We start from the raw sequence: 26,300 nt of genomic DNA on the forward strand, positions 1-26,300 counted from the left end.
TGATTTGGTAAGTGCACCACTTTAGTCAGCCACCATGCACCACCATTCCCAGGAGAAAACATTATTGCCAGCATACAAGTGGACAACCAACGAAGAACACTGCAATATAGTTGTGATTACCTTCAACTAATGCCCAAAAGGCAACAAAATTGCCTTGTAATAAAGATGTTTTGAGTCACTGAAGCACAAGCTATTTTTCAATTTCTAACAACAAAATGTGTAATGCTGTGTTCATCTGTACATACAATAGATATGGACAGAGGTTAGTGTCACAAGAAAGGAATTTATTTTTCACAAGTAAGAATTATAGCTTGCAAATGCATGTATTGTATTGTCTATGCAAGTTCTTAAAAGAGAGTAACATTTGAACTATACATTGATGTAAATTTCTTCCTTTGCATAACGAGATCAGTCAAGAAATCTTCGGAGTCTGACAAAGATGACTTGTGCAATGAGATTTTCCAACCGTTGTATATGCTCTAAGGCTTTGGCTTTGTAGCTCTGAAGATAATCTTAACAATTTGTATATGTTGATATCAGAGCTTGAGGTACTCTTAGGTTTTCAACATAATTTTGTAGGACTTCTGTTTAGGAGAATGGATTTTCTTATTACAATGGTGCAATCAACACAACAGTTTCCATCAGAAAATTACTATGGATGGAATAAATGTGCATGCAATAAATATACCTATCACAACTATTATTATCCTTGTTCTATGTACAGCCTTTTGCTGAACATTTTATTTTCAAGTTATGAAGACAAGAATTGTAACAGGGCTCGATATCTGTACATGGTGTGAACTTATCACGTTTAAATGAGTGCAGAACTGTACAGTTTCTAGGTACAATTGTTGCCGAGTAAAAACACGACAAACTGGCCAAGTCGAAGATATTCGATGATTTGATGTGCTTTGGTATAAAAGTCAGTTAATAAACACTAAAAGGCAGAAACCATCACAAAGCTACCAAACATCCAATATGATATCTTTTAAGATTCAAAAAGTGCTAAAAGATCATCACTAGTACTATTGGATGTGGCAGGTGTTGCACTGTTGCTTACGGAAGTTGTGTTTGTGGAAGTGGTGCCTGTGTTTGATCCTGTGCTGCCTAAATCAGGAGGTTCCAGATATGATAACAACTCCATTGGATCTACCACATTTTCTGGTAAAAGCTAAAATGAATAAAAAGCAAAAAAGAAATATAATACACCATTAGATAAAATAATGTTTAATTACAACTAAATAACTAAAAGTAACAATTACTAGTAAATAAGGATATTATATACATTACATAAAATATTATAAACCTATACATGTAACATTTAATAATTAAAACTACTAAAAATATTTCATAAAAACTGATGTTTTGCTAATGATTTGCTTGTAACTTATACAGCTCCTTTAAACTTTTAATTTTTAGATTGAATAAAGTTAACAAGAATTAATTTGAAATGTTATATGATCATTATACTGTATTAATAACATCAAACATTGAGATCTAAAATCTATACAGTATACATCAGTGGTTCCCAAACTTTTGTAATTTTGAGCTCCCTTAACCTGCTACCATCTGGTGGCAGCTCCTACTATATATAACAAATAAATTTATACTATATAAAGATATATGTATATTTTCTGAAGTAGTAAATCCAGACATAGTAATACTTTTTTTAAGAGTAATTTGTGTGTTGACATTATTATTACCATAAATAATAAAACAAATAAAGGAAATAGTAGTACAGTTAGGCAAAGAATAAATACTCTATATTATATAAAATGTATATACAGTACTACAATTATATTCACATGCCACATGTAAATTGACTATCAATTTTAATTCATTGTAAAATTATCTGCAAAACAGAAGTAGAAATGTGTGCAAGAAACTGTTTATCTGTATTTTCTATTAACAACTTAATTCTAAAAAAAAAAAAATAGAAAAAGGCTTGTTTTATTCAAAAAGTTCTAATGAGATAAATCTTAAAATACAGAAAATGCACAGGCATACAAAAATGCACTGCACAAACACTGTCAATGAATCATTAACAACTAAAATAATGGTTAACCTGATCACAGCACCTCTGACTAGTTCTGATATGCACACAATTTGGGAATCACTGGTATATACAATTTTCTCAATTGATACTACTTTACTGCTATGCATGATCATTTATCTGACTGATAAGTCAGGCTCTTTTGACTTAGCTATAAATAATAAAGCTTGCATATATTGTTAAAGTAAAATTATCTTAAAAATAATGATTTTTTTTAAGTAATTTTACCATACAGAGAGCCTAGATTACAGATAACCCATATATTATGTATATTTAGTTATTTAAGCTTATGTTCATTACATAACCCATAACATGCATTTCAGTAAGACTGTAACCATACATGATGCAAAGTCTATGCCTGGTGCAAGGACAGATGATCTTGGTGACTGTTTGATACATTTGGAAATATCATTTCCATAAACTGAGAAGATGTTTGTCTAAAAAGATGTGCATTTGCTGAGCATTTGAATAACAAAATGCATAACATCTTCTGAAAAATGAAGATTTCATCTCTAACAGTTGCAATAGGACTCTCACTGCAATCTGCTTGACTTCATTTGGATGCACTAGCCTAGGCTAACAATGTATTGTATAGTCTCAAAAAATTATTTGAACCATTCTCTGATGGTCTGAGTCTTACTGACAAATTTTTGGCAAAAATTATGCTGCAGTAAATTAAGCTTACACATTGACCTAGTTTCATGCATCCAAAAAGCATATCCATTACATGGAAGTTAATTAAGTAAAATCTTTAAATACAGAAATTTGAAGTATTGAAGAACTTGATATTAATATTTTGGATATTTATGAAATATCTAATGATGATATAGGCTAAATAAAATATACAGTATAACAAACTAATTTTCAGAAAGTACAGGTTTGAGGCTTTTACCAAGCTGATTTTTTCCTGTAAAGATTTTTCTAAAATTATTAATTATTAATAGAGTAATTTTCATGTAAAAACAAACTCATTCTAATTATTATAATTCAGTATTAAATGATGAAATGTTTGTATGTATGGAAAATTTCAATCATTAATTTATAGCCTATAAAGTCTTAAGAAAATTAATACTGAAATATTTAAACGTAATAAAAAAATTTTTTTAAATGATGCAGTATCCTGTACACAAGATTTTGGATGGGATATGTAGCTTAGTATAAGAAAGATGAAATGAGAATTTGAAAGATAAACAGTTATCAGACAGGATTTTCAAACACTAAAGAGAGAAACATTATAAAACTGCTGAAATGATTTGGATACAATTTATTTGAGACCAAAATGTTTCCAGAGCAAAGATTTGAATAATTCCACCATTTCAACCATCTTTGAAATATTGATTCAAGATGTGTATAGAATGTTGAGAATACTTTTATTCATAATGGCATTTCACTCTTTGAATCATATTTCAAACATGACTGAAATGATAGAATTAATGTATTTTATCATATAGCAAGTAAATTTTGAATACAAATAATGATAGGTTTTATTTTAAATAAAGAGTTCATTTATTTAATAGATAGTCTTATTTGCTAGATAAATGATTTTGAATTACAAAAGTTATTACGTTAAATTAACTGTATTATTAGTTTTTACATTTCAAATGATTATCCTTTCTAGGTATTGCATATTTACATTACTAAATTTCTCTATATTTTCAGAAAATAATGCAAATTAGTGCAGGTGCTCACCTACTTATGAACCTTCAATGTATGAACTTTCATACTTACAAACAATTTGACCTTAAATCTAAAATTTAAATTTCATGCAGATTCTGAAGTTCTCTTACCACTCATGGGGTGGTGTTGAAGTCAATCTTTGACCAGTAATAAATAATAAATTTTTCAGAAAATTAATATTAGGTTTATTCAGTGTTGCCACCTTTTCAAAATTGCTGACCCAGACAGGGCCAGCAATTACGGAAAGGTGGCAACACTGTCTTGAACAGGTCATAACTATTTTTGAAATTTGTTTTGTGCTAACCAATCTTTATTAAATTTACATGTTTGCTTCCTCTTTTTTGGGTTTTCAATTTCTTGAGTTGTCATATTAAATAATTAAAACAGAAATTATAAACTTGTAAACTGAAACTGTCACATTCACTTTACATTAGGTTTGTTCTAACACAAGTCCCTTACTGGTTTGTTCTAACACAAGTCCCTTACTGGTTTGAATTTGAAACCGTATGAAGCATGTGCAATGTCATTTTACAGCCAAGAACTGAACAATGCACATGCCACTTTTAAGCCAGTTAGGGACTTGTGTTGGAACAAACCTAATATTTGCAAATTAGAATTTTAAAAGTACATTTTCTGTCACTCTTAGTCTAGGAATAAGAAGGGGATAAATTTAGGTGGGGTGTGGGGTGTGAAGTTTGTCTTTAACCATTAAAATAAAATACTCGCAAATATTTTTATAAATTCATTTTGTTTCATCATAATTTCACAATTTCTACTAAAACAAGACAAATTAATAATTAATCCGGACCATGAATTTAAAAATGGCTTGTCTGGGTGAAAACCGGCCACCAGGCCAGTTTATTTCTATTACATATCATCATTTTTTTGTTTTTGCATAAATCTGAGATTCCATTGTTGGTCATGAGATGATGTTGAAGTTGGTAACATTGCAATAACAGCATTTTTAGCTATTGTATGCAATATAAACATTTTTGATTAATGTTTCAAAAATGCATCTGAAACATAATAGTAAATCTAGTAATGGTGATAAATGCAAGAAGTGTCACTCTATTACTATGGAAACTAAACTTAACATTATGAAACTAAGTGATTTAGGTGAGAAAAACCACATTTCAAACACCTACTACTAAGCAGTAATGAATGGGTAAATGAATTAAATGTATTCTATTATGTACATTGAAGGATCAAATACTAAGTGGTTATTCTGTGTACAAATATACTTTCTAGGTTAGTTTTTGACTTATAATGAATCCTCTGAAACTTAACCTGTTTGTTAAATAGGGAAGCACTTGAACTGAAATATTTGCATAGCATTTTAAATAGCATTTCTCAAATCTCTCTGCACTATAAAGTTATATTTGAATTATTTCAAATAACTGTATTTCATAAGTTTATTAGAAAATTTTTTCAGAAACAAATTATAAAATGGTAAGATATCATAATTTTTTAAATTTAAACTTTCATATTTGAATTATAAGTACAGTACATAGATCCTCAATTCAATGGACTAAATTTATTGAATCAAAAAATTTGTCTTAAAGGAAAAATTTAACTTTTTTTTATTCATAGATAGACCACACTAAAAGATAAGTCTATGAATATAAGTTACTCCATGTATAATTTAATATTTTATCCATAATTATACATTATAATAACATTTTAATACATTGTGTACACTAAGTTTGTTATTAATGTATGTTTCTAAAATACATTTGATTTAATAAACTTCCAGCAATAGCAGATAATCCTTCCATTAAATTGAAGGCCTATTGTACTAAAGTCCTGTCTCATTTCTATCAATACAGTAATTGTATCATATGAAAAATTATTATTCTATTAAAATAATTAACTTATGAAATAAATTTGAAATCAAGATAAAAATTTCAATCTTTGTTTAAAAAAATCTTATTTGTGAGCGAGTAAAATTCAATAGTTTAATTTATACAATGTAAGAGAATTTAATGAGAATCAACATTCAACTTTTATCCAGGAATTAAATATATCTTAATTTCTTCTTAATTAAAATATATAATATTGATTTTTTATAAATATCAGTTTTATTAATCAGAATATCTTATTGTAAAGAGTTTTCATTAAGAGTTATTAAAAGATAAATGATTAAGTAAAAATGTTAATTATACAACAACCATAACTGTAAATTGTTCAGCAGTTCTTGTTGAGTTATTTTTATAAACCAAATAAATATTATCATAAATTTCTATCTCATATACAGATTAATAATGTCACATGAGATCTAGAATTAGACAAGCTAATATGATAATTTAAGGATTCCAACCATATATCAAATTAAATTAACATAGTAATCAATGCATTACCATCATATATAATGAAATTTGGATATACAAATAGGTCTATTCCTACTTACATTTAATCCTTCCTGTCCTTGTCCCTCTCCTTCAATAACAGCTGCAGGATCAAAATTTAAATCACCAAGATCAGGAGCATGTGGAAGAGAAGAATCACTGTTTGTGGATGACTGACTATTGGGCTGACTTGAAGCAACCACTGTGGTACTATTGCTATTGTTTTCTGTACCACTTGATTGCTGGGAAGTTGGAGGTGGCACACTAGGTGGACCTCCTCCAGAATTTCCAGGTGTATGTGGTGTGTGAGGAGTATGAGGAGTGTGAGGTGTATGTGGTCCATGTTGCATCATCACCTGTCCCTGAGTTGTTGTGGGCATAGCAGATGTTTGCTGGGATGAATTGGTCCCAGATGATGAGGAAGGTGGGTGACGAAGACCCTGACTGCTTTGATCATGTAAATTAATGGTTCCCATTTGCTGTAAGTAAAAATTTTATTTAAAATAAAATTTTTAATTACATTAATTATAAAATAAAATAAGATGGATTATTTAATACAAAAATTTTAATATATTTTCATAATTTATTTTTCTGTTATTTTATTCAAATACTATTATGTTATGAAATATATATTTAATATTGTAAATATATTTAGCAATAACATTCAAGTATTATTAAAAAATCAATATTTTTCTACCTGTTCATGATGATTAAGTGATTTTTCCATTGCAGCTAAAGGATCTAATGATGCTACACTTTCATTGAGGTGAGAAAGTGGACTACTGAAATCAGATGCTTGGGATTGAAAGTCAAATCCTGCTGTCCCATGAGTACCAAAACCTACTCCATTGGACATCATAGGACCATTAGGCATTGGGCCATTTGATATTGCTAAAGTAATAATAAAAAATCATAATATTTTAATATATATTTCAATATTAATTCTATAATATTTTTAAAATGAAATTATAATTACTCTGCATATCTGGAGGTGGTAATGGTGCATAAGGTGATAAACCTTGTCCCATTTCCCAGGTACTTGTGGTAGGAAGTGTCATGCTACTTGGTGACATAGCCTTGAACTGTTTTGGTCCACTACAGGGATATTCTATAATACAAATCCTTTATCATTATATTTTATAGTTATACAGTATCTATATCTTTTTAAAAAGATCTGCATTAAATCTTATTTTCCTGAATAAAATTAATACATTTTTAGAATTGTTTATACTGTATTTGTGAAATCAAAAGTTATCAAATGAATATACCTAATAAAATGGAGAAATAATTCGTGTAGTGGCTTACATTTAAAATACAGATTCATTTATCTAATTTACACAGAAAATTAATGGAATCTAAAAATATCCCACAAACAACCTTTTCACTTTCCAGCACAATTATTTAATGATTGGACAAATGTTTTTGAACTGCTTTATAGATCAACTTCAGGTTTACCTATACTTTAATGTACTGTATCTTTGTTCTATTTCTGGAACATAAGAATATTCAAAATATGTTTACAATGGAATCTATTTATACACAAATTAATATATCATTAAATATTAGACTAAGTCAAAATTTATATAAAAGAGTTTTGCAATTTTCAATTTTAAATACTTTCTAAATTTTTTTCCAGTTAGAAATTTATAACTCATCAGTATTTTAGTATAATATCAAAAGATTTGTTTCAAAGATAATTTCTCAAGCAAAAAAGAAAAATTGCAACTGTTCAGTGAAAAAGTTATTATCTAAGCCAAGAGTTCATTAAATTGTTGTGATGAAGTGACAATATGATAAGATTTATAGACAGAAGTTTCATTATCGGGATGATTGTTTCTCAGAAGATAAAGTATGTCAATGCCTATATGCAAGTTACAGCAAGAAATATTATTTTAATAATCCTTATTAATACTTTTACATATTTTACAATAATAAAAATTAAAATAATCAAACACCTTAGTATTTCCAGCAACAAAGTATTTAATAAAAAATATAATAATGTTTTCGACTATTTTTAATAGTCTTCTTTAGTTAAAACAAAAATGAATGTAAAATAGAACGCAAGCAATACAGCGGTTTAAAAATTTGAAATTAATTACAACAAAATAAAAATAAAATAAAACGTAAAAACAAAATTAAATTACAATAAAATATTAAGAAAATTAATCGTTGTGGTAAAGAATTAAATTAAATAAAGCATTCAGAAAATTAATTGTGGTAAGAAGATTTCCATGCGCAGGATAGACTTTCTGCATCTCTATGGTTGATGCATCCTTTGTCAATATGGGCCTTGTAAATTTCAAGTTTTTCAATATGTTTAAGTACTTGTTTGTTGGTGGGGTCCTAATTATGGATGCTTTGTCCCAATGTACATTAATATCTTGATGTTTAGCAAAGGCTGCAAGGACAGTACTGTCCAAGTTTTTAGTAATGGAATACTTATGCTTTTTAAGCCTCTGTTTTAAAAGTCTCATAGTGGCACCAACGTAAACGAGATCTGAATTAAAACGGCAGTCACTTACAGGAATAGAATACACTCCTCTACTATTGTTACGGTTTCCTTTCTTCTTATCATTCCGTAGAATTCTATAAATTATTGTGAGATAATAATTCTTAAATTATTATTGTGAGATAATTTTTTAATCATCGAGTGTAGGAAAAGTATATAGTTGAGAACTACTCTTCATCCTTGGTTCTTAGTTGTAGGTTGCTTATTTGTTTGATTACAATATTTAGCAATAAGAGCATTAACTTCACTTATATGATATCCCTGTTGTACAGCTATTGTACGAATGTAATTTAATTCTCTATGTGTGTCAAACATACTCGTACAGTGGGTATAGGCCCACTTTATCCATGATCAAAAGGCTGCATTCTTAAAATTCCGAGGATCAAAGGAATTTTTTAGAATAATAATAGGTAGATAGCTAGGTTTTTGATAAGTATCTGTCCAAATTTCACCATATTTACAAGTGATAGATAGATCCAGAAAATTTATGTTAATGTCACTTTTTGATATTGATATGGGTTTGACATTGAAATTAATTACAACAAAATAAAAATAAAATAAAACGTAAAAACAAAATTAAATTACAATAAAATATTAAGAAAATTAATATATCAATGTCAAACCCATATGGTTTGACATTGATAAAGTCAAACCATATGGGTTGTTATTAATTTTGTTAAGGAAACATTGAGTGCTATTACTATTCTTCCAAATGATGAAAACATCATCCATATATCTTGCACATGCAAGTATGTCGTTTATAAAGACGGGCAGTACTTAAAGAGGCTTAAAGAGCATAAGTATTCCATTACTAAAAACTTGGACAGTACTGTCCTTGCAGCCTTTGCTAAACATCAAGATATTAATGTACATTGGGACAAAGCATCCATAATTAGGACAACCACCAACAAACAAGTACTTAAACATATTGAAAAACTTGAAATTTACAAGGCCCATATTGACAAAGGATGCATNAGCCTATAAAGTCTTAAGAAAATTAATACTGAAATATTTAAACGTAATAAAAAAATTTTTTTAAATGATGCAGTATCCTGTACACAAGATTTTGGATGGGATATGTAGCTTAGTATAAGAAAGATGAAATGAGAATTTGAAAGATAAACAGTTATCAGACAGGATTTTCAAACACTAAAGAGAGAAACATTATAAAACTGCTGAAATGATTTGGATACAATTTATTTGAGACCAAAATGTTTCCAGAGCAAAGATTTGAATAATTCCACCATTTCAACCATCTTTGAAATATTGATTCAAGATGTGTATAGAATGTTGAGAATACTTTTATTCATAATGGCATTTCACTCTTTGAATCATATTTCAAACATGACTGAAATGATAGAATTAATGTATTTTATCATATAGCAAGTAAATTTTGAATACAAATAATGATAGGTTTTATTTTAAATAAAGAGTTCATTTATTTAATAGATAGTCTTATTTGCTAGATAAATGATTTTGAATTACAAAAGTTATTACGTTAAATTAACTGTATTATTAGTTTTTACATTTCAAATGATTATCCTTTCTAGGTATTGCATATTTACATTACTAAATTTCTCTATATTTTCAGAAAATAATGCAAATTAGTGCAGGTGCTCACCTACTTATGAACCTTCAATGTATGAACTTTCATACTTACAAACAATTTGACCTTAAATCTAAAATTTAAATTTCATGCAGATTCTGAAGTTCTCTTACCACTCATGGGGTGGTGTTGAAGTCAATCTTTGACCAGTAATAAATAATAAATTTTTCAGAAAATTAATATTAGGTTTATTCAGTGTTGCCACCTTTTCAAAATTGCTGACCCAGACAGGGCCAGCAATTACGGAAAGGTGGCAACACTGTCTTGAACAGGTCATAACTATTTTTGAAATTTGTTTTGTGCCAACCAATCTTTATTAAATTTACATGTTTGCTTCCTCTTTTTTGGGTTTTCAATTTCTTGAGTTGTCATATTAAATAATTAAAACAGAAATTATAAACTTGTAAACTGAAACTGTCACATTCACTTTACATTAGGTTTGTTCTAACACAAGTCCCTTACTGGTTTGTTCTAACACAAGTCCCTTACTGGTTTGAATTTGAAACCGTATGAAGCATGTGCAATGTCATTTTACAGCCAAGAACTGAACAATGCACATGCCACTTTTAAGCCAGTTAGGGACTTGTGTTGGAACAAACCTAATATTTGCAAATTAGAATTATAAAAGTACATTTTCTGTCACTCTTAGTCTAGGAATAAGAAGGGGATAAATTTAGGTGGGGTGTGGGGTGTGAAGTTTGTCTTTAACCATTAAAATAAAATACTCGCAAATATTTTTATAAATTCATTTTGTTTCATCATAATTTCACAATTTCTACAAAAACAAGACAAATTAATAATTAATCCGGACCATGAATTTAAAAATGGCTTGTCTGGGTGAAAACCGGCCACCAGGCCAGTTTATTTCTATTACATATCATCATTTTTTTGTTTTTGCATAAATCTGAGATTCCATTGTTGGTCATGAGATGATGTTGAAGTTGGTAACATTGCAATAACAGCATTTTTAGCTATTGTATGCAATATAAACATTTTTGATTAATGTTTCAAAAATGCATCTGAAACATAATAGTAAATCTAGTAATGGTGATAAATGCAAGAAGTGTCACTCTATTACTATGGAAACTAAACTTAACATTATGAAACTAAGTGATTTAGGTGAGAAAAACCACATTTCAAACACATACTACTAAGCAGTAATGAATGGGTAAATGAATTAAATGTATTCTATTATGTACATTGAAGGATCAAATACTAAGTGGTTATTCTGTGTACAAATATACTTTCTAGGTTAGTTTTTGACTTANAATACATTAAAATATGAGTTGAAACATTCGTACTGGATTAATAAAAATTTGTGACATTAAAAAAAGCAATAGAAATGATTCTCTCAGAAATTTTCAATTTAATTTAGCAAACATTTTAATATAACATATATGAATCTAGAAAATATTTGAATAATTTTTATCTTGTTTTTACCCAACCTCCTTCAATGAAAGTAATTTTGTAATTTAAAATTACTATTGTTATAAGAATTAAACTTAAGTATTACTTCCCAAATATATCACTGTAGGCTTATAACTTTTTTCATAATTTTATCTATAAACTTTCATTTTATTTCTCAAAAATCCTGATATACATTTTATAAAAGTATATATTGAGAATTTTTTAATATAAATCAATGAAAATTTCTTATAAAAATACCGGTATTAATCTTTATTTTTCTATATATATTGTAATAATTTTTTAAAATACTTAATGTCATTTTGTAGTCATGTTTTAATAACAGAAAATAATAATAAAATTATTGGTATAAAACTGTTTTTGTTTATCATTAACATAATGAAAATTTCGAGAATGACCCGTTTCATTGTTTAAATGGCAGATTTAGATTATGATAATGGCGATAAATGCTGATATCGATGACGATGCTTTGAATATACTTAGGACATGGCTGTTAACACCGATAATGGCGCTTCCGCGCGCGATAATCTTGGCAATTTTTAATTTTGAAAAATCTATTTATACTTTTCATAATTCGCCGAGGAAAAATGTCTTATCCTACAAAGTATACTTTAAAGTTTGGTAAACATTGTTTAAAATTTTTTAAAAAATCGTATTTACGTGGCATAAAATAATAAAAGTCTTACAATTGCTGTACCGTGCAGTATTAACGTTTTAGAAAATTTACGAAGGGACATTAAACATCGGACATGGCGGAGGAGGAAGAAAATTGGGAAGTACTATTATTAAATCGTTTCGTGACAACGTAAAATGTGGTTTGAAGGATCGTTAAACATCAGACTTTAGTAAACAATGAGAAAAATGGAAAAATCAATTTACACGCGAAGATAGTAAATGTTCTTATAGATTATGAGAATTTAAACGAAAAATCCATTTACATCTCTGGAAGAAGATAAACTGGCGAATATTAAGTTTATCGTTTAAGAAACGCCTTTGATGGATGGTTTTGGATAAAGATGAAGTCTTTTTATACTTTTTGTTATTAGTTATCCGTACAAAACTCTTTTCCTAATTGCCTGTTTTCTCTTATTCTTAAATGTATACTAACCCCGTTATTCGGCGGACATATTGGTTATTAAAGTTGGATAAAACATTAAATTTTCATATGTGTCTGGCATAATAACAAATGTTTAAATCTTTAGTAATCATTTATTATATAAAAAATATTTTACGAGCTCATACAAAATTTGTATATAATTTTAAGCCGCTGCGAGTCATAAAAACAGAAAAGAACTATTTTGGTACTTCGCGTTAATCCCGATTCTGTCGTTCGTTCTTAGAAGTGATGAAAGTTTTTCGGGGAAGGGAGGTACAGAAAATCCCCTTAGAGGGTTTTTGAACTGTAGATATGCAAAGAATGATACTGTGTATGGCTGCTTGCGATATCTAATAGGTTTTAAGTTGAATCTTTATAAATTTATGATACTGAAAAATTTTCAAAGTCGTAAATTTTATCAGTTCGACGGGCGGATATAGTACATCTTAATATACCCTAAGAAGCAAGCTTTATATACATTCTAATATACTTTCTAGCCACGAAACAACTTTGAAAACTCCAGCGGATACAATAGTAGCTATTTTGAAAGTCTGGGATATCGCTGGTTACTATCGTCTCATATATATATATAACCGACAAAGATGCCAAGATTTGTGAATAAAATTATAATTTCATAAAAGCCTTCTCTATATTTAATTCATGTTACAATGAATTACGACACTACAAAAATTCTTTCCTATAAGTTTTAATCATCGTCTATACATAAAAATTATAACGCTCTGCATTATTGACATTTATAACTATTTAAAAATCTTTAAAAATTCAAATTCAGATCGTATTAATATGCAAATATGTAAAATTGAAATGTAATAAAAATGACGACAAAATGTTATTAAATACTATTCATTTTCATGTGTACAAATGACTGTATTTTCTTTCAACGTATCTGACGTTTCTTAATCAAGATTTGTCTTCGTATATGTCAGAAAGTAGAAAAGTTAAATTTTTAATCAAGAATCGAGGTTAGGAGAGGAGGAAAAAAATTAATGAGGGACTTATTATTCTCACCTGACATCATCTCTAAGGATCCAATCTCGTCGGGGATTTTCTAGAAAAATCCAAATTTATTGTGCACAGAAAGAGGAAGAATGTCTCCTTCTTACTTCAGCGAGGAGGTAATTAACTATACAGTCTTCCAGTCAATCACTGAAGTGGAGAAAAGTTTGGCTTATTCTGCACGTAGCTTCTTCCAAAACATTTATTTCGAGTAAAGTCGTATGTAAAGTTATCCAGCCCTGGGGTTTGCTTTATTCAAGAAAAGTCGAATGCAACTCGAAACAATTTTCTATGAAAAAATATAATATTTAAATACAAAAAGTTCCAGTTTTTTATGTTCTTTTTTTATAAACATATAATAATATAAGGAATTTAACTTCCAAAACGTTTTATCATCACAATGTAAACGATTATATTTTTAAAATATATAAATTTTGATATAAATATTACCTTAAAATCTTTTAAACCGATTAATCTCTAAAAAATTGATAAGGTAAGAGCCAAAATTAAATGATAAAATCTAAAATATTTGAGAAGAAAATTTGAAACTTGTTAATGTTAACAAAATCCTCCATAATGTAGGCAAAGATTAACTTATATAAAATGGCGGACGAAATTCTTACATATCAATAACTCAAAACTGCATTTAACATTTTACAGGTCATTGTCCTGTTTATTCCCTAGCTTATTTTTTTACTGGCCCTCTCTTACTTTGCATGCAATTTAGATTATTTGATGCAGTCTTATGTAAAACGTGTTTGCTTCGTACTCAGATTCTACTGTATCACTTCATATTGATTTACTCATATCGATTGATACTCTCTCTATATATATATGGGAGTTAAAGTGGAAGACATAAACAAACAAGCTACAATAAGGCAGATACAGCTTGCCATAACTTTGAATGTTAAAACCTAAAACTGCTGACATAAAAACACAAGGAATTATATAGAAGAAAAGCGAGTTGTCGGTAGAATTTAACAGGCAGTAGGCGGATTCTACATTATTCTTGGAATATAAAAGAGAGACGAAACTTCACCTTCTCTTTCTTTTTCTATGCCATATAACAAAAAATGTTTTATAGTACAGTACTGTTGCTGTAGCAATAAGCGTATTAGTTGCTTTCTTCGATAGATTAAACATGACAATTTTTCAGAAAGAGCCATAAAAAATTTATATTATATTTTTTTTATTCCCTTACTATTCCCTTTTTTCCCTCTTTTTTTGTAAAAATTGAGAGAATTTATAAATTTAAAAGATGTGGAATTCGGTAGATCGATGCTGCTGCATTCTGCAACACTTAAAAATTCAGTGAATTTCTTACTTGTGCCAATAAATTTAGAGGTTGTACCTTTTGGTGAAGTAAGCGATGTGTTTATACGATTTAATAAAAAAGGAAAATCATTGGAGTATTTTTTAGTTTAGGTAAAAGTTTAGTAAGAAGGAAATGATATTTCTAAGACATAAACAAAAATTCATAGAGATGCATTAAGTAGTTTTGAAGATTATTAATTATGAAAATTAACTCCGAACGAACATGCAAATATGTATTATACCTAAAAAAAAGCAGTCCTCTGCTTGCGGTTTCTTCGAATTTGGCTAAATTAAAATTTTAAAATTTGTAAAAGAAAAAAGAGAAGATAATTTCGAACAAGAGTGAATAATTTGGATGTTTTTTTTATAATTTTAATTACTTTAAAAATTTTAATTTATGTAATTTTGTTAACGAAAACTAAAGGAAGATTCTATATTAATTAAAGTACAAAACGATTGTGATGGAAAATGGCTGAATTAAAAAATAAAATTAAAAGCACCAAAACTTAAAAATATGTAAAAATAGTTGATTATTAAAATACCGAACTTGTAATAAAAATAAGTTTAATATCGAAAAATTAATATACTGTAATTATTTTTAAAAATATAAAAATTATCTCTATTTAAAAGTTTCGAATTTAAAAAATAAATTTGAAATGAACAAAACAAAAATAATTCACTTAAATATGCTTCTTAATGGTTTTTATTACTAGAAATTCGATTATTACTATATTACCTTTTATTTTTTTTAGTTAAATCTTTTGGAATTTCGAAAATTGTTGCGTATACTGCGAGTACCATTCCATGGGTGCTAGTTAATGTTTTGGATGTAATACCATGAAATATGAGCTGTTTGTTGATAGCCAGCTTTGTCAAAACGATTGCAGTTAGAATCAAAAGTATGGGTTGTTTACTTTAAAGTTTCCTTTCCATTTCTCAGAAAATACTACATAAACTCGAAACTGTAAATAAAAACTGAGAAAGATAGAAGCTCTTATATACTTAGAAAAATAAAGATAAATGAAAAAATACATAAAAAATCATAATAGTCAACAAAAACTTTGCAGAAAATATTGAGGATTGATGTGCATAAAATAAATATATCAAGTCTCGATGTTTTTTATGATGTTTATAGCGAACAGTCTTCAAATTGGGAATATATGCTTCTGGGTTTATCATGCGAAAAGAGTATCAAAAATAATGTGATTAGTTTTAAACGTCCAGATAATTAAACTATAAAGCAATAAAAAATAATTTATATGAATTATATGGAGTCTGTTTACACGGTTTGCTATAAAATAATTTTAATGTTTACGAAAAAGTTCGAAGAAATAAAAACAAAAACTTTTTAATGAACTCATTATATCCATAAAAACGATCGTTTTATGATTTTCATTAAATTTTAATAAGAGTGATTGAATATATCAGGTTCAATAATTAATTTAAATATTCAAATATTATTATTATTCCAATGGGTTTCCTGCTTATATGTTATATCAATATTTGTTTATTCATCTTCATTAAAGATAGAACATACAAAATTGAACTTTGGGCAAGCTCATAAATAGATAATGTATTAGCTTAAATCATTATAATTATCTGTATGATAATATATAGATTTGCAAGCGAATGTTCTTATCTATGATGATCAATATCAAAAATTTGTTGCAGGCACGAAACATTATTTAAAACACTTTCGAATAAATATGTATGTACAGTACAGTACAATATCTTTCTTCTCCGATATAGTGATATGTAAACTATAGTAACTACAGTACTAACTTACGTAACTATATTTCTATAAAAATAAAGGTATATGCAAATATATTTATTTTCTTCTTGTTAAAATGCGTGAAACATTTTGATAGAATTTGTTCTTTTCTGTAACGAATAGTAAAAAGTTTGTTATAAGGCGAAACACTAAAAATAGAAAAATATAAATGTATTACTGCAGAGTTTTTCAGGCCCTGCTGTTGATATTTTCCGGAGCAAAATTTTTACATTTCAAATGAGAATTTCCTACTTCATGTATTTCTATCAAATACATTTTCAAAATATATAAAAAATTAATAAAAAAATAGTATACAAATATGATCCAGAAAATCAGATTCGAAATTCACCTCATTATCATAATAATAATTTTATTTATTAAAGAATCAAAATGCCAAATATCGATTCCACTTGAATATATTATTAGAATCGACATATTATAAATATTGAGTTCACTTTTTCAGTAAATTGCTTGCCTATAATTAAAATGGACCATCAGAACAGTTCTTTTTTATCATTTTATACTTGGATATAACAATTAACACTGTTTACCTTCTAAGTAGATATCATCTCAATAGCTTAATATCTATATGTAAATTCTAATGTGTTGTTATTTGATGATTTAATATACTGTGTATGAAAAGTTAGGAATTCTAACTGTGTCACTTTTTCAAGTTATTGCAACTAAGTTTTTGGTGTTAAAAAACAACTCATAAACTTGGAAACTCTTGAAATGGAAACTACCTGTATTTAATAGATATGGTGAAATATGAATGAAATTTTGAACATATTATAATGCAATGCAAATTGAACATATTATAATGCAAAAATCCATAAATCTTACAATTATATACATACTTTATTTATGAAAAAAAAGAAAAGAAAGTTTAGGATAAATAATTTTTCAGTGAATATCATTAATTTTTTAATAGTATTGTACAAATTCTAGAATATGATATTTTATGCTATTAATTTATAGTAAGGAAAACAAATTCTTGTATTTTTAATTTTGATTAATAAGTTTTCATCATAAAAATCATTAATTAGAATAGAATATACATGTAAATTATATACACATAATTGTTATTATTATTTGCCTTATCTACAATAAAATACTTAGCTTAAAATCACCAGGATATTTTTTCCATATGAAAAAAAAACAAAATAGAAATAGTGGCACTGGGAATCAATGAATCAGCATGAAATCTTTGAACAAATGACCAAAGTGAATGGAGCAGTTCAGTGAAGCAAAGGGAATGAAGTGAAGAAAGTTGGCCCAAGGAGAAGCAAAGACTAGCAAATTTAGGTAGTGGTTGGGCTGAAATGGGAGAAAAGCAAGCAGAGTTGGTAAAGTAAAGGGAGCAAAGTCTATATTGGAAATAAGTGTGCAAAGTGAGAGAAAAGTTGAGCTGTTGTAGACATCCAGAGGGGGCAAAACCCCCTAGTACAATATAAATAAATTTTGTTTTCAGGATGGGTTAAAAAAATACTAACCACCATCGTGCTCTTCTTTTACAGTTTTTACTGGTACAGGTTTCCAACTAGCAGTGGCATCAATAGTTACTTCCTCTATATCAGAATTACTGAGATTAGTCAATATACCCCAAATATATTGGTCCACTTCCAGTCCTTCTAAAAGTGCTGGTTTACTGAAAAAAACAATTTTTAATACCATAATTATTATTATTTTATTAAATTCAAACATTGTATTCTGATAGAAAAAATATATATATTCAAAATTCATGGTTTTTAATTAATTAGAATATTTAAAATTAAATTTTTATTTGAATATAAAAATAACAAAGTACATACTTGCACACTGGACACCTCCAAGCACCTCTTTCACAGTTAAGTTGGAGATAAGATTCAAGATCAAAACACTAAAATAAATTCAAGTTACTTAAAATAAAGAAAACACTGGATATAAATATAAAATATTGCAAGTTATAAAGATACCTGTATATGTTTACATTCTTGTCCTCTAGCTGGCAGTGTTATCCTCTTAAATGTAATGGGACATTTTAAAGATACTTTAATGGCAGTTTGTTCTACTCCATCTTCCATTCCCATTGAACTATTTGTTGATGCAGCAACATTAGAAAAGTTTCGCTTGATTTTGGTGATGCAGTGTTCAGCTGGTAAAAGACGTTTTCTTAATAATCCTTGGAGAACAGATCGTACTGTTGGTCGATGAACAAGTTGTAACAGGAATAAATGGGACTGTAAATATGAAAATATGTAATTTAATCTCTGATTTTTGAGTAAAATTGATATATATCAATAATCTTCAAAAAAATTGATAATAAACTTACAAAAAATAATTTGGTGTATAAAATGTTTTGTTAATTCTCATAACTATGGCTGTAGAAATCATACAAATTAATATAGGGTGCATATTTGCTATAAAATTCTGAAATAACTATATTTTGAGTATCAAAACTCAGTGTTATTACAATCTGTATTAGTGAAAGAAAATAATAGTTTGAATATCAATGTTGAATTTATTTATTTTTTTTTCAGTTATTTTCTTGTTTTTTTCCATTATTATTTTTGTATTTAAATTTATGTATTCTATTTAATGGAACGCCAATGTTCTTTTTTCTATTGATAAGCCTGAGGAAGGCCTATAGAGTAGGCCAAAAACATTAGTTTTTCAATAAAACTATCTCAGTAAAAAAACGTGTAGTGTGATAAGTTAATTATTTGCTGAGCATGTTCTGTTTAATGTTGAATTTATTTAAAATTTCAAAAACATTTTTCCGTTGTAAAACTTCATTTTATTTACATTTTTTTAATGTATTCTAGTTTACTTATTATAATATTCAACAATAAGTTTCAGAATTTTGAAATATTATCGTTGTTAACACTGGTAAAATTAATAATTTTATGTTGTTTATAATATTTAAAATTACAGTTATCAATTATTGTTAATTATTTGTTTCATATTCTTACTCAGGTAAATGAATATAATCAGTGATAACATCAGATTCTTGTGTAGATATCAAACAAGAGATAAATAATTATTTTAATTATGTTACAGCAGATTTGCATCATAATGCTATTGTAAAATTAAAATATATTTGACTAGACCATAACTTAATTAAATCTATCAATAATGAAAAGTGGTTTTTAAGATTTCATTATTTTAAAGAAGAGAAATCTCTTCTTTGAAATAATAAAATTCTTAAAAAACACTTCATTATTGACTTATAATAATTAGACAAAGAAATAAAATAATTTAATCAGAATAAATTTTTATTTTAACTTCAATTTGAATATTATATTTACACTTACGCAACAGCATGCAGTTACTGTAATCTGTATCGTATTTCGACCTGGTTGACAGACCTCTTTCAAATACAGAGGCCTATGAGAAGCTTTGTTTTCACCTCGATCAATGCTTAAAGGTGTAGCATTAACAGAAACTTGTACAGAGGCAGGCCAATTGGTATTCATTTGACGATCCTCATGGTGAAAACATTTTAATTGCAATTCAAGATCTGTTCTCCACATTAATGTTTGATGAACAGATGGCTTTAGATGGAAGACATGATTGCTTACAGCTAGATTATGTTCTAACCGAAAAGGTGCAAGGATAATTCCATCTCTAACTGGGAAGGTAAGCCTTAATTCATCGTCTTCTGAAACAAATAAGGTAATCTTATTTTTTATCCAAAGCATCAATGATTTTTCGATAAATTTTTAAAAAGTTAATTATATTTTTCTAATTGTTTTATAAAATATCACAAATTTTACTTTGAGGTGGCAGTGGTGGTTTAACATCAGGAAATGTAGGCTTCAAGTCTGGATTTGGTGATAAATATGGAGGTATATTGGAAGCAGGAGTGAGAGGTGGTGTAGGATTACCAGGTATTGGTGATGGTTGATAATTTACATTCCTCTGCAATTAAATTGAATCATAAATATAAAATGAATAAAATGGAATTTAATTAAAATCAACATTAAAGATAAAATTATTATTAAATCTTGAATTCTAATTCAGATTTTAAAATCATACCTGCATATTTTGTTGACTATATTGTGTGCTGTAATGAGGATCATAAGGTGTTTGTTGAGGAGCACCATTTAAATGTGCTTGTTGATAATATTGAGTGGGTTGACTACCATAAGGAGGTGCCTGTGACCTCATTGAAGGCCGCATTTGTTGTTGAGGTGGATAGGAGTGTGATGTCATTTGTTGTTGTTGAATGGTTGTATATTGTTGTTGTTGTTTTGTGAATTGTGGAGGTTGGGTACCTGGATACTAAAATAAATCATAACAATTTTAATGTTGAATTATTATATAAGGAATTTATACAGTTAAAATTGAAATTGACATCTTTTGATATTTTAATTATAATTTTTCAAAATAAATAATACTTTTGTAAATTTTTGTCCGATGGAGATAATTATGATTAATTAATTCTTTTGAAGACAAAGTCCTTTCCAAAAAAATATAGGTGGTTCCTATATTTTTTTGGAAAGGACTTTGTCTTCAAAAGAATTAATTAATCATAATTANATTAGAAATTAAAGAATCCAAATAATATGTAAAAGTAGGATGTAAGCTTTATACTAGAGTGAGATTAAATTGGTATCTATGGAATTATTGTTATTTTACTTAACAATAATATTAGAGATTCTAACTTAAATTTATCTTGAAATCATAGTTTTACATAATTTATACTTTTTTAAATACAAGAATATGAGAAAATATCATTATTGATTAAAAAAGATAAAATAGAAGAAACTGTTGTTAAACATCTTAACAATAATATTAGAGATTCTAACTTAAATTTATCTTGAAATCATAGTTTTACTTAATTTATACTTTTTTAAATGTAAGATTCTTATGAATATTTTTTAAGACACTGATCAGAATTTTTTCATACAATTCAAAAATTGTAGGAACAACATTTAACAGAAAATGTTAAAGTGATCAACCAATTGCTAATAAATTTCTGTATATGTTTAATTAAATTAATATTTGATCTGTTTCTTGAATGGGTGCTTTAGACACACAAAAAAAAGAAAACAATAGTATAATATCATTAGATGTATAAGTTTTTCTTATGATTATTTCAAAATTACATAGATAACAAAAGAAAACAGATAATATAAAACAATTTTGTATTAATTCTGAATAACATTTTTATTTTAAAATTTAATTAAGAAATATTTATAAAATAAAAATAATTATATAAAGTTAGATTTGAAATACCTGAGCAGGATTATAATTTTGCTGTGCTGGATTATATGGCTGTACACCAGCACCATATTGTTGTACCATAAGATTGTACTGATTTGGCCTCTTCTGTGGATTTGGATAAGGAGTTGAACGGCTTCGGCCTTGAGGACTAGGTGTCCCTGTAGAATATACATTTGGATGACTGGGACCAGTCATTGCTTGCATGTTCTGCATACTAGACTTGTTCATAGCACTATTCATACCCATTGGACCATTCATTGACATTGCTGAATTTATGGAACCCATCGATGTCATAGAATTAGGCATGTTCATCATAGAATTATTCACAGAACCCATACTGCCAGGCATCTGTCCAGTCATGGAGTTCATATGGCTTCCCATAGGATTAGCTAAGGGATTGTTCATTCCTGGGCTTGATGGCATTCGTTGAGAAGTTGGTGGACCATATCCCACAGGAAATTGCTGACCTTGTATATTCTAAAAGAAAAATTTTATTAAAAAACTTTAGCTATTTAAACCATGTTATTATGTGAAGATGCATTTTTATTAGATAATGAACTGTAGATAAAACACAATTTGCTATAAACTTTCTTAAATTAGATTTTCAACCAAGCATTTGTTTATATGGATTAAAATTCACCATCTTTACAAATTTAAAAGTTTTTATTCATGAAATTTTATATAAATTATGCATAAATCAAAAATTTTCTTTTGTACTAGTTCAATAATGAAAAATTATGTATATATGTTTGAATTATTTATAAAAAAAAGAAAATAAATCAAATCAAAATTTGAACTATATAAATGACAAACAATAAACACATTTTAGTTTGAATGTTAGAAACTACGTTTTTAATTTAAAACATAATACTAGATNAGGTCAAAGGTGACGCAGAATGTGATTATGCGTCACCTTTGACCTTAACGAATAAAAGTAATTCTTTATCTCATTTAAATTTTTGGATATTTAATTTTATTAAATATATATTATTTATTTGTCTTTAAATACATAAATTTTAACAATTATTTAACTATAAAGTTTAAATATTTAAACTATATATTAAAACCATAGCGCCCTCTTGTGACGTATTAAATTAAAAGTTTATTACCATTCGTATATTTTCATTACGGAATTTAAAAATGAGAAATTAGGATTTTATTACTCGTTTACAATTAAATTATTCTAAATTAATGAAAATTATAATTAATAAATAAAAACTATACATTAAATAAACATATATTGTACTCGCCTTAATTACGTTGGTTTACAAGCGAGACTGATACGAGATTGTATATAATGGTATATAAATACGTAGGCGTGTTAAAAATTTCGATATTAAGACTTTAAAAAAAAACAAGGAAAAGTTCGCCCACTTAGCACCCACTTTATCCGTTTTTTAAATTCAGTTTAAGATTACAAATGTAAATTAAATATATTTATTAAATAAATTTATTCGGAAATATTTTAATTATTAATATTAAAAATAGCATCGCAAATTCAACACCAGAGGGAGATACGAAGAAACCGGCAGAAATGTTTTTAAAAATTAATTACAAAGCATGATTTAATTATAATGTTTTATTAAAAATATCAAAATATTTATAGAATTATTTTTTTTATCGCAAACAATATATATATATATATACACCCTTTATTTTGCAATGATGATGAATATTAATATGACGTATTACGGCTACACGCATTTTATTATTACAATTTTCAAAACGTATAATAATTTTCGCATGGCCAAAAAATGTATATTAAATTAGGCAGTAACTTTGTTCGAATTTCTATTACTAAAAATAACTTTTTATAAGAATTGCAAAATGTTTTTTTCTGTGTATTAATACAGAAAACATATATCTAAAGCCAAAAAAACAAAGAAACTACCTATAATTGCAGTTTTGCCAAATAGCTTTACGTAAGTAAACAGTTGTCAAGGACAAAATTCGAAAAATATTTATTCTAAAGAAGAGAATTGATGTCCGGCTAACAAATGATTAAATTATCCGTCCGTCAAGCCGACTGACACAAAATTACTCTTTAAAATAATTATTAATTGTTTCAGGATATTAATTTAATATATTTATTAATCGTAAAAGAATAACAAGGATTTATACCGAAGTAGACAGGAAATCTGTCCACTGTAGATAAAAAGTAACGACATCAACTGGTCATCCGGTAGCGAGCTAAAAATCCGCAATCTTGTCCGCGATCTTCACGCTTCGTGAATTTATTAAGCGACACTTAGAAGTAATTATTTATGATTTTACGACAATATACACGAGCTTTTGCACAGAAATAAAAACGTTGCAAAATTAAAAAAAAAAAAAAGAATATTCCTTAATAATCATAAGTCGTTTAGCAATTTGACACTATTTAACGTCATACGTATTAATTACGAAAAGTATATTCGCAATTTTTTTTTTCTTTGTTATTTAAATGTAACTTTCATAAAATATTTATTTATGAAATCATTTATTATTTCAAAATTTTTTCTTAAAATAATAAAGTTAAAATTAACTTACAAAATAAAATTAGAATAAACATATATATTAGTTAAAAATATAAATGAAACCTAAATATAGTGAAAAGTAATATAGTAGAGATACATTGTTTGAAATCCTTTCTAACTTATTGAGCAAAGTATGTACAATCTCACTGCTTTTCTCTGGTATGTGTTTTCTAATGTCATCTGCTGCAACCAAATGGCAGTAGAAGGTGGTATGATCAATACCACACTCTAACCACCTTTACTTCCTGGATGGACAGGAGTATCCATTGAAATGAATGTTGAGTGAACCTGATAACTGCATTGAGTAAGATGAAAAAATCAGAACTTAACTGTAAGTTAAATTGATTCCTTTCCATCATCATCTTACAGTAGTCAAGTAATTATATTAACCTGACTCCCCCAGTTTTATATTAAATAATGATGGGAAAAAGTACAAAGGGTTCACATTACAATATAATATTTATATTTGAAAAATATGAAAATATTTAAAAGTAAATTTGAAAATATACATTTTTAATATCTCATATGTAATTAAAGAGAATTATTTTTGTTTCTTAATGTTAGAATACAAAAATTGAAGCTAATATATATATTATTTAAAGATTATATATATAGTCTTTAATTTTTTCATTCTAATATATATAATACAAATATGTGTGTACAGTATTTTATTGAATTTATATTTAATACATTCACTGCACTTAAATGAACAAGCAACTGTAATAAATTTTCAAAATTTGGAAGAATGTAGATATATCTCATAAAAGTATACAATAAATACATTTTTATTTTGTATTTTATATTATAATATATATAGAAACATTTATTTCCTAATGAATATTATTTGTTTGGTAAATATCAACTGTGTGCATCATAAAATCAGAAATAATTTTTTCTATATATTTATAATTAATAGAAATTAGAATCTAGTTAAATAAATCATTGTCACTTCTACATTTAAAATGATTTAAAATGCATACCTGTCCGTATTGACTATTCATTGCAACTTCTTGTTGTTGCCGTTCTTGTAATGCAACAACACTAGCTGTAGCAGTTGCAGTAGCTGTAGCAGCAGCAGCTACTAAAGCTGCAGCACTAAGAGCATTTGGAGGAGATTGAAAATCTCCAGCTCCATTATGGCCTGGTGTTGGCATTGACCCACTCATACCAGTGTTCATTGTGGTTGGATTGGGACCATATCTACACAAGGAAAAAATAAAATCAAAGATAATAACCTAAAATTAAAATGATGTTTAGTAAATGTTAAAATATATAAACTATATCAAAATTCATTTCTAGCACATCAATTTTATTCTCAATAAATCTAAATGCAAACAATATACATTATTAATTCATTATTTATCATTTATTATTAACAAATACATTTATTGCCCCTTTACAAGTAGAGATAAAGCAAATTTAAAGTTGATAATGAAGCTATAAATATCATAAATAGACATTTGACTCTTCAGGGGATATCTATAATTAAAATGATGTTTAGTAAATGTTAAAATATATAAACTATATCAAAATTCATTTCTAGCACATCAATTTTATTCTCAATAAATCTAAATGCAAACAATATACATTATTAATTCATTATTTATCATTTATTATTAACAAATACATTTATTGCCCCTTTANATAAGTAAAAGGTAAAACTAATTGAAAACTTAAATTATAAAAAGTAAAAATTAAAATAACAACCAAAAAGTAAAATAACAATGATTATTTAGGTTTTTATTGTATTGAAGTACCAACAT

General features: G+C 27.2%; 1 protein-coding gene across 3 annotated transcripts; it reads right to left on the reverse strand.

The window, feature by feature from the left end:
• Positions 1 to 338: 338 nt before the first annotated feature.
• Positions 339 to 25,862, reverse strand: LOC111613093 (zinc finger MIZ domain-containing protein 1-like). 3 transcript variants are annotated; one of them, XM_023354413.1, is made up of 13 exons: positions 25,518 to 25,860; positions 22,264 to 22,498; positions 22,034 to 22,179; positions 20,831 to 21,076; positions 20,569 to 20,713; positions 20,107 to 20,453; positions 18,769 to 19,032; positions 18,625 to 18,692; positions 18,307 to 18,461; positions 7,052 to 7,183; positions 6,773 to 6,966; positions 6,138 to 6,554; positions 339 to 1,171 (listed from the first exon to the last, which is right to left on the reverse strand). In XM_023354413.1, the coding sequence occupies exons 1-13, from the start codon at positions 25,713 to 25,715 to the stop codon at positions 989 to 991; spliced, it is 2,730 nt and encodes a 909-aa protein (XP_023210181.1). In that variant the 5' UTR covers positions 25,716 to 25,860; the 3' UTR covers positions 339 to 988. The 3 variants fall into 3 exon arrangements, with proteins under 3 accessions (XP_023210181.1, XP_023210180.1, XP_023210178.1); XM_023354412.1 differs by having other exon boundaries at positions 20,107 to 20,450; positions 22,034 to 22,498; positions 25,518 to 25,862; XM_023354410.1 differs by having other exon boundaries at positions 22,034 to 22,498.
• Between the last annotated feature and the right edge of the window lie 438 nt (positions 25,863 to 26,300).

The sequence above is a fragment of the Centruroides sculpturatus genome, unplaced genomic scaffold (assembly GCF_000671375.1).
Source record: "Centruroides sculpturatus isolate CEXI.00-Female unplaced genomic scaffold, Cexi_2.0 scaffold1070, whole genome shotgun sequence".
Classification (NCBI taxonomy): domain Eukaryota; kingdom Metazoa; phylum Arthropoda; class Arachnida; order Scorpiones; family Buthidae; genus Centruroides; species Centruroides sculpturatus.